Genomic DNA, 10,082 nt, shown 5'->3' with positions numbered 1-10,082 from the left:
CCCCATCTCTGTCCTCCGGTGTGTGCCCCCCTTACCCATGGCTTCCCCATCGCTATCCTCCATTGTGCCCCCCTTACCCATGGCCTCCCCATCGCCCTCCACACTGAGGCTGGAGCCTGGTGCGCCCTCAGCAAGCACAGGAGGCAGAGCTGGGGCTGGCTGGACCCTCATGGAGCCCAGGGCACGGAGCCCCCAGTCAGTCCCTGTGGAAGCTTGCACTCTGCTTGCTGTGATTTCAGGACAGGCCGCGCTCCAGCACAGCCTCCTCATGGTAGACGTAGTTGGAGCTCTCTGCTTTTACTGGGCCGGCCTTAGGCCACGTCCCCAGCTCAGGTGGATGGCTCATCCTGGCTAAGTATACTTGCCTTTGGGCTTTTCTCCGTGTCTTCCTTTCAGTGAAGTTTCAGTACAGTGAGATGGGAGCAGCACTCCTGAGCTCAGGGTCCCCCAGCTGAACGGGTATGCGGTCAACCTCCGTGTGCTTCCAGGTTCAGTTGAGTAAACCTGTTTGCACTAATTCTGAACTGAGGAGAGCCTGGGCCTCCCGAGCCTGGAGGGAGGGTAGGGGTGCACTTCAGGCCTCATGGTGGTGGGAAGAAATCCTTGGGCATCAGTTGGGAAAGCAGTGTGTCCCTCCATTGCATAACTGACGCAGGGGGTGACCTTAGGGGTTTGTGGTCTTTGTTTCCTTGTTTACTAGGAACTCACCAGGCATCTGGGACAGACCATTTGTTCTTGCCCTCCTTCCATTAGGGAGAGGGTCTTGTGAGTTCCCTGCCAGCGCCAGCCCCCGCCCCCCGCGTCCTCCTGACTTCTCCTGCCGCCTTCCCGCCCTGGCCTCCAGCCACTGCCCTGGGTGTCTGTTTGCTCTGCCTTCTAGTCCCCGTATCTGTCTGTCTTGACACATTCATACCTTTTTGTTAAAAAAGCAAATGCATTCTCTATCCACATGCACAAGAATGGAGTTGGACCCTTACCTCACACCACATACAAAAAGCTGGATCAGGGACCACAATGTAAGACCTAAGACAGTGAAACTCTTAGGGGAGAATGGAGGACACGACTTGGCGGTTATTTCTTGGATGGGACACCAGAAACCAGCAACTGGACTACTTGAGAATGTAATGTTTTGTGCATCGAGAGACGCTGTCCACAGAGTCAGAGGCCACCCACAGAGTGGGAGAAAATGTTTGCAAATCACGGGTCTGATCATGGATTAATATCCAGAATACATAGGGTGCTCCTCAAACTCAAGAACAAAAAAACTTTATTCAGAAATGGATGAAGCTCTTGAACAGACATTTCTCCAGAGAAGGTGCACCAATGGCCACCAAGCCCGTGGGATACGCTCAGTGTCACGAATAGAGAAGTACAAATCAGAACTACAGCGATGGGGATGGGTGCTCTCCAAAACCAGAAACAGACACACCAGTGAGCCTGCACATTGTTGGCGGGAATGTAAACTGGTGCAGTCACTGGAGAATGAGTATGGGTGTTCCTACAAAAATTAAAAATAGAATTACCATATGGAGCTGCAATCCTACTTCTGGGTATTTGCCCCAAAGAACTGAAAGCAGGGTCTCCAAGAGATACTTGTTCACCCACGCTCACTGCAGCATTACTCATAACAGCAACAATACGGAAATAACGCAGGTGTCCACGGACAGATGAAGACAGAGGAACGGACATACGAAACGTGGCCCACCCGTAGAGTAGAAGGACGTTAACAATGACATTGCTATACCGTGTTTGGGCCTTGAGGACATCATGCTGAGTGAAATAAGCCAGCCCCAAAAGGACAAACACTGTGTGATCCACTTTTATGAGATGCCTAGAGGAGTCAAAATCATAGAGACAGAGAATTGGGGGGGGGTGGACAGAGGGGAGTCAGGGTTCAATGGGCACAGAGTTTCAGTTCTGCAGCACGAACAGGGTTCTAGAGATGGATGTGGTGAAGGTTGTAGGACATTACGTCTGTATGTAGTACCAGCCAAAAGTGGTTAGAGAGTAGATTTTATGTTGTGTATTTTTTTAAAAAGATTTTATTTATTTATTTATTTGACAGAGACACAGCGAGAGAGGGAACACAGGCAGGGGGAGCGGGAGTGGGAGAAGCAGGCTTCCCGACGAGCGGGGAGCCTGATGCAGGACTCGATCCCAGGACCCCAGGATCATGATCAGAGACGAAGGCAGATGCTTAACGACTGAGCCACCCAGGCGCCCATTATGTGTATTTTAACAGAAATTGAAAAAAAAAAAATCCTATCTCTAAATGGATATAAGTGTGGTAGCCTGGATTGGATCCTGGGAGAGAAAAAGGCTGTTAGCGGAAACACTGGTGAAATGTCAGAAGAGTGTGGTGTCGGGTTGGTAGGGCGGCAGCGCGCAGGCCTCTCAGGTGCACGGACGGAGTGTGGCGCATGGGCCGTTAACGTCAGGGAAGCCTGGCCAGGGCCACACGCAGCCCCAGCTCTGGTCTGCCTGCTCCTCTTCTGTAAATGTACAGTTATTCCAAAATAAAACCTTTATTTGAAAAAAAAAAAAAAAGCCCAACAAATGCATCCTTCGTCTCTGGGGAATGAGCGCCCCAGCCCCACGCTGGCCTCAGGTCACGGAGCACCCCGCGTGCAAGGCCCTGTTGCCCATAGCAGAGTCCATGTCCCGGAGACGGAGGGCGCCAGCTGGTGTCTGCGCGCCTGCCACGGCCCCGGCCGCAGCGAGCCCCAGCTGGTCCGCTTTCTGCCGTGCTGCTGGAGTCCTGCCTCCGGGGCCGCTTCTCGCCCAGCTCTGCGTGTCCCGAGGAGCCCAGGTGCATGGGCAGTGCCGGGGGGAAGGGAAGCAGCTGTGGGGGTGGTACAGATGGGCTGAGCGCGGAGGTTAGCCCCACAGGTCCCCACCCTGCAGGGCCCGCAGGAGGATGTGCAAACACAGTTTACGTCAGACTTTATTTTCAAAAGGACTCGGGCCAGCTTTCTCATTTTGTTCAAAATAAAGGATTCCTGTCTTCCCAGACAGTGCTGGATAAATGAGACGGCCGTGTGCCCATAGGACCCGCTGTGGGCATGCCTCCTGGAAACCAGCTCGGGCAGAGGAGCCCCAGGTGGCCCGCTGCTCCCGGACATCAGCGTCTTGCTTCGATTCCAGATGTGCTTCCAGGTGCTGAGAAACCCCAATTCTGATTGCTCAGGAGCTCTGAGAGCGTCACGTAGTGTGCAAAAAATGCTACTTGGGTGGGACCACCTGAGAGGAGCGCGGCCATGGCCCTCGTGTTCATGGTTGTCAACGACACTTGTCTCGTTTTGTCTTCGCAGTCCGTGTCGGTGTGTGCACCCTGGGAGGGTGTGTTTGAAGAGTCATCTTAAAGCAAAGATAGATTTTGGTTATTTTCTAGAGTCATTAAGCAGATTTATTCCTTTGAATTCATAATCCGAAAACCGTAGATTTGTGTTGTGTGCCGAACGGGTAGACGTTGGAAGTGCATTCTGTGTAAAGACGAAGCAGTTGTGTCAGGGACTCTGGGCCACTGGAGAATTGTAGGAATTGGTTGGTTTTAAAGTCTGACACCCCAGCAGGTACCCACAGACGGGCCTGTGAGAACGGTGGCCGTGGGGGGCAGGTGCTGAGACCCAGTCTTGTGTGTGCTTGCAGGAGGGCGTGAAGACAGAGAACGACCACATCAACCTGAAGGTGGCTGGGCAGGACGGCTCCGTGGTCCAGTTCAAAATCAAGAGACACACCCCTCTGAGCAAGCTGATGAAGGCATACTGCGAGAGGCAGGTGCGTCCCTCCCCGCGCTCTGGCCCCCGTGCCTCTGACGATGAGCGGTGGCTCTGCGACAGCAGCCGGTGCCCAGCTGCTCCAGGCTCTGCTGTACTGGAAGTGTGTGCGTGTGCATGAGTGTGCGCATGAGTGCACATGGGCCTGAGGGCGTGCGCGTGCATGAGTGCTTGTGCACGACTGTGCGTGTGCATGAATGCACGTGCACGAGTGCGTGTGTGCATGAGCATATGCATGCGCATGAGTGCACGTGCACGAGTGCCTGTGCATGAGTCTACGTGCGAGTGTGTGGGCATGAGCATGTGCAGGAGTGTGTGCGTGTGCACGAGTGCGTGCACATGAGTGTGTGCGCATGAGTGTACGTGCACGTGCACAAGTGCATGGGCATGAGTACGTGTGCAAGTGCGTGTGTATGCATGAGCGTGTGCGTGTGCATGAGTACGTGCACGAGTGCGTGTGTGTGCATGAGTGCATGCGTGTGCACGAGTGCGTGCACATGAGTGTGCGCATGAGTACGTGCACAAGTGCATGTGCATGAGTACGTGCACGAGTGCGAGTGTGTGCATGAGTGCGTGCACATGAGTGTACGTGAACGTGCACAAGTGCATGTGCATGAGTATGTGCGCGAGTGCGTGTGTGTGCATGAGCGTGTGCACGAGGTACGTGCACGAGTGCGTGTGTGTGCATGAGCGCGTGCGTGTGCACGAGTGTACGTGCACGAGGGCGTGTGTGCATGAGCTCGTGCGTATGCACGAGTATGTGCGCATGAGTGTGCGTGTGTACGAGTGTATGTGCACGAGAGCGTGTGTATGCATGAGTGTGTGCATGTGCATGAGCGTGTGTGTGCACATGAGTGTACGTGAATGTGCACAAGTGCATGTGCATGAGTATGTGCGCGAGTGCGTGTGTATGCATGAGCGTGTGCGTGTGCACGAGTGTACGTGCACGAATGTGTGTGTGCCTGAGCGCGTGCGTCTGCACGAGTGTACATGCACGAGTGCGTGTGTGCCTGAGCGCGTGCATACGCACGAGTGCGTGCATGAGTGTGCGTGTGCATGAGTGTATGTGCACGAGTGCGTGTGTGTGCATGAGCGTGTGCATGAGTGTGTGTACATGAGTGTATGTGAACGTGCACAAGTGCATGTGCATGAGTATGTGCGCGAGTGCATGTGTGCATGAGCGTGTGCGTGTGCATGAGTGTACGTGCACGAGTGCATGTGCATGAGTACGTGCGCGAGTGCGTGTGTATGCATAAGCGTGTGCGTGTGCATGAGTGTACGTGCACGAGTGCGTGTGTGTGCATGAGCGCGTGCATGTGCACGAGTGCGTGCGCATGAGTGTGCGTGTGCCCGAGTGCGTGTCTGTGTATGAGCACGTGCGTGTGCACGAGTGTACGTGCACGAGTGCCTTGTGTGTGCATGAGTGCGTGCGTGTGCACGAGTGCACGTGCATGAGTGTGTGTGTACATGAGTGTACGTGAGCGTGCGGAAGTGCATGTGCATGAGTACGTGCGTGAGTGCGTGTGTGTGCATGAGCGTGTGCGTGTGCATGAGTGTACATGCACAAGTGCATGTGCATGAGTACGTGCGTGAGTGTGCATGAGCGTGTGCGTGTGCACGAGTGTACGTGCACGAGTGCGTGTGTGCGCATGAGCGCGTGCGTGTGCACGAGTGTACGTGCACGAGTGCGTGTGTGCGTGAGCGCGTGCGTGTGCACGAGTGTACGTGCACGAGTGCGTGTGTGCATGAGCACGTGCATGTGCACGAGTGCGTGTGCACGAGTGCATGTCTGTGTATGAGCGTTGCGTGTGCACGAGTGTACATGCACGAGTGCCTGTGTGTGTGCATGAGTGCGTGCGTGTGAATGAGTGCGCGTGTGCTTGAGCGTGCGTGCGCGGTTGCGTGTGTCTGTGCACGGGCACGCACGCCCCTCGCTGGCTGTTTCCTTCCGCTCCCGTTGGTCTTCCATCTGATGGCACGTCAGCTCTTGTGTCCACAGCCGTTTCACACCGCCTGCTTCTCCTCCCGAGCCGGACACATGTGGCGGCGTCCTTCGGATACGCAGGTTGCAGAGTAGTGGACATGTTCCTTCTTGCAGCGGCTGGAACATGTCCGTGGAGACACGGCTGGCCGTCCTCACAGCTCGGTTGCGGAGAGTGCTTGATCCTTCCCTTCCCTTACCGGCGCCGGCAGCGGCGGGCTGGGTCACCAGCGTCCTCCCGGTGACAGCCTGACCCTTTACTGTCGTCGTCGTCAGTGTCTCCCACACATCGGTGCTTCGACCCTCGCTGTCCGTGGTTCTCACTCACACGCGGGGACCTGAGGCCCTCCAGGTCCGTCCGCGCGGCCCGGCCCCTTCTCCGAGGCTCCCGGTTCCTCTTAGCGGGAGGCAGCCTGTGTCCGCGTGCTGTGCACATCCTAGTGCTTGGCTGGTTCCGTTCTTGGCTCCCATAGTGCTGGCCTTGGGGCTTCTGCCGTGACAAGAAACCCTGTAGGAAAGCTGCGTGCCTTCCTCGTGTCCTCTGTTTTCAGGCCTGCTCTTGGAGGCCTTCCCTACCCTCCTCTGCGACTGCTGCTTTTTTATCTTTCTCTGTAGGTGTGTTTCAGTTTGTTTTTTCACGTGTTTGGCTTTAGACGTTATTTTCCCCTAAGAAAGGTGGACGTGCGGCTGACACTGCCCTCTGCGCTCGCTCCTGCCTGCGTCCTGCAGGGAGATTGCTCGGGATGTGCTGGATTCTGCCGCGGCCGAGGAGGCGCACGGCGGACTGCCTCACGTCTGGCTCTTGTCTGCATCGGGGTCTGGGGTCTGGGGGTCGTGTGTGGTTTTCCGGGTGTTTGTGTGAATTCATCACCCGTGTTCTCCACCCGCTGCCCCGGGGGCACGTCCCTGCGGTCCCAGCCACCCCTTCCTTCATGCCCCGCCGCATGGCTGTCCTCGCAGAACCACCTCAGAATCATTCCTTCTGGAGACTTCTTTGGCCTCCATCCTGTGTATTTTCTGGATTAATCTTCCCCTGTTTCGGTAGAGTGTGTCTTCTAGCATCTTGCTCTGAAAGGGTCTATAAAATGCAGCGTCTTTGAGGTATTGCATGTCTGACGGTGATTTACTTTTCATAAACCTTCACGCTTGACCATTTCTAGATTGAAATTCAGTTTCTTTTTTTGGATTTATCACATCGTTGTGTTCTTTTGGTGTTGGAGTGGCAAGTGCAGTAACATTCTGATTCTCTGTCCTTTGATGTAACTTTGCTCTTCTCAGAGCTTTTGGGACCTTATTCTGTGTCCTGAAATATCACTATCATCCCCCCTCTGCCCCGAGATCAAGGGTCAGGGGCTCCACTGACGGAACACTTCCCAGGTTGAAACTTGTTTTTAGTTGAGGAAACACAGCTTACGTTCTCTTCCATCCTGTTCCCTGTGTTTGGAACACCCCTGCACCTTGGAGCCCCTGTTCTGGACCTGTCCCTCGGGAGCGTCTGCCCACCTGACATCGGGCTTGGTTGTTGTTGCTGTTGGTTTTCTTTCTGGGAGATTCTTTCAACTTTCTGGTCCCACCTTATGTGGACACTCTTGCATCTGCCACAGTTTCCAATTTCCAAACCATTTCCGAACCTTCTTCATTCTTTCTTATTCTTTGAGGGTTCTTTTCCCCAGTAGCAACTATCTCTTGTTTTTTGGCTCCCTGAGGATTTCCAGTGTCTCTCTGTGTCCTCTGGCCCCTCCCTTCCCATGCCCGCTGTTCCTTCCTTCCTCATTGGTTGGATGGCTCGCGCATTTGAGGCTTTCTTTCCATGTCCCCAAGTCCTTGGTTAACTGCTCATATCTAAAAATGAATCCCAAAAAGCTGACGAAAAGCTGCATGCGTAGAGCCCACAAGCCATGGTGGGGTGGCCTGCCAGGCTTGGTGGTTTTGGGGGGGCGGGGCTCACAGGTGTCGCAACCTGTGAGTCACATTAAATTTCCCAAAGTGGACCTCCCAGGCTCCTGTCTGTGCCCTGGGCGCGCGGCTGGACGGGGAGAGGGGGCTTGGCCGGCAGCGCTGTCACTTGTCCCTGGTGTCCTGAGCCCAGGGCTCAGAGTCCACGTCTCCAGAAAGTAGATCTTTTGCCCGTGGGAGGGACAGTGCCTGGCCGCTTGGGGTTGGGGGAGGCGCCTTGAGCTGGGCGTCTGAAAGGACCTTTCTTGTGTCAGCTTCCAAGCAGTCATCCAAAATCAGCCCCCAGGCCTCTGGGGGCTCTAGGCCTTGTTGCGCCCACCCCCACCCTGACCTTGGGGTCTAGTAGCCACGGCCCTGCAGCTCCCAGCCGGCGGCGATGTCTGTCTCTCCGCCTTCTCCTTCCTGTTCTCTTCGTCCCTGGGGGTCATGCCTTAATTTTTTGGTGTCTTTTCAGGAGGGAGCAGAGATGCATGTTTTAATCCTGCTTATTCCGTTTAAGTGGAATCAGAATTGCTTTTTAAGAGGGGATATTTGTCTTCCCCGACCATGTTCATCCTGCCCAGGATGCAGGAAGTCTGCACATGCTCCTTCCTGGACGGAAGACGCTCTGCTAGGCCTCCCGCGGGCCCCATGGCCGGGGCTCCTTCCCACTTGCACGCGGTCCTGTGACCCAGGTCTCACTGTCACCTGACGGCTTCTCCCACGGAAGTTCTTAGAGGGTGGTGGTGCCAATGGTGTGGAACTTCTGCTCGATTCTGAAGGGAAGTGGGGGAGGGGCGGGGCAGGACCGGGAGCTGGAATGTGTGAGAGCTTCTGGAAGCATCCGTGCTGGGCATCACGTGAAGCGGATTGTAGGCCCTCTGGCCTGTTTTTATAATCAAGTGGATCATAAGTCTGTATGTTCAGAATTCTGATATTTTAAGCTAAATGTTTTATTTTTTGGAATTAATGTGTTATCTGGAAATATCTAATGATAATTGGTTTCTCTTTTCAGGGCTTGTCAATGAGACAGATTAGATTCAGGTTTGACGGGCAGCCGATTAACGAAACAGACACCCCCGCACAGGTACGAAAGCCAGCTGCGTGCGCCAGGGGGCTGCGATGGCTTGCATCTGGTCGCGGCCACGTGGGGCGTGCTCACCCGAAAGCTGCTGAGGGTGCTCATGTAGAATACTTGACATTTCTTAATGGTTTTAATGAGTAGGTTATTTAATTTTTAATTTGGAGTTCAGTTTTCCAAATGAGGCAAGTGCACTTGGTCAGACCTCATCCTGCATGCTGGGGGATGGGGCAGAGGACCAGGTGCTGACAGTGAGTCCAGGGTCACGGGCTGGGGCCCCCCGCTCCGGCCACCTCTCCCGGCGCCCGCCCCTTGTATCTGGACACCGGATTTGCAGCTAAATTGCTGGCCTGATTCTTGTGCCCTTTCGGTATTTATGCACAAGGGGTGTGGGCGGGAGGGACAGGCACACATGCTGTCACTGTCACATGGTGTTTGCTCACTGCCACCCACCACACGCCCATCCCGCTACCTCCCTTCACACCGCAGGGGAAGGGCGTTGGGCCTGGAAAGAGGAGGCTGAGGTCAGTGGCTCTGCTGCCGTTCGTCAGCTGGGCGACCTTGCGATCGAGAGCCGCTGACCCTCTTGGAGTCTCCATCCTTCTCTGTAACGGGGATGCCTGTTTTCTGTCCTGCACAGCGTTGTGAGAGTCAGTCGGAGTGGGTCACGTGGCAGGACTGCACAGCCAGAGGCTGTGTGCGCGCGCGCGCCCCCTCTAGGAAGGCTCACACCGCTCACCCGGGGCGCCAGGCTGCAGGGGTCCTGGCGGTTGGGAGGCTGGAGGAGCACCCAGGCTCTCCTGCCTGCCCGTCATTCTCGCTGCCGCTCGGGTGGTGTCTGAGCCTGGGAGGGGCCCTGCTGTCCCAGCCTGAGAGCATCCCTGGGAAATGTTCCTGCTTCCAGCCTCGGTAGTCTCTGTCTGAATGGGCAGAGATCGGGGTAGATGTTTGTGCGCCCCCTGAGCCAGGAAAAAAATCTGGCAGCAGGAAACGTTTGCACCATCCCCACCCTGGTCTTGAAGGAGAGGGAAGGAGCTGAGTGGCAAGCCAGCAGTGCTCCCTTGCTGCTGCAGATCCTCCTCGTGTGACGTAGCTTGCTTTGGAGTCCATGGACACGGCCCGTGGCGCTTACCGTGAAGCGTGTGGTCTACTGGTCCCCAGGAGTCTGCACCGCTCATTAGATACTCCCAAGTGGAATGGGATTTTGTGTTGTGTTCAGTAAAAATTTTAGACACTTTTTATTTTTTTTAAGATTTTATTTATTTATTTGACAGAGACACAGGGAGAGAGGGAACACAAGCAGGGGGAG

General features: G+C 55.2%; 1 protein-coding gene across 1 annotated transcript in view; it reads left to right on the top strand.

Moving 5' to 3' along the window:
- The first annotated feature begins 3,027 nt into the window (after nucleotides 1-3,027).
- The window catches only part of SUMO3 (small ubiquitin like modifier 3), a 7,780-nt gene continuing 725 nt past the window's right edge, over nucleotides 3,028-10,082 (top strand). Inside the window, exons 1-3 of the mRNA XM_044913286.1 lie at nucleotides 3,028-3,156; nucleotides 3,649-3,777; nucleotides 8,708-8,779. Coding sequence (XP_044769221.1) covers nucleotides 3,145-3,156; nucleotides 3,649-3,777; nucleotides 8,708-8,779 — 213 coding nt within the window. The 5' untranslated portion in view covers nucleotides 3,028-3,144. The remainder of the gene's footprint in view (nucleotides 3,157-3,648; nucleotides 3,778-8,707; nucleotides 8,780-10,082) is intronic.

This window comes from Neomonachus schauinslandi, chromosome 1, assembly GCF_002201575.2.
Source record: "Neomonachus schauinslandi chromosome 1, ASM220157v2, whole genome shotgun sequence".
In the NCBI taxonomy this organism is placed as follows: Eukaryota; Metazoa; Chordata; class Mammalia; order Carnivora; family Phocidae; genus Neomonachus; species Neomonachus schauinslandi.
This window is presented reverse-complemented; position numbering and strand designations above follow the sequence as displayed.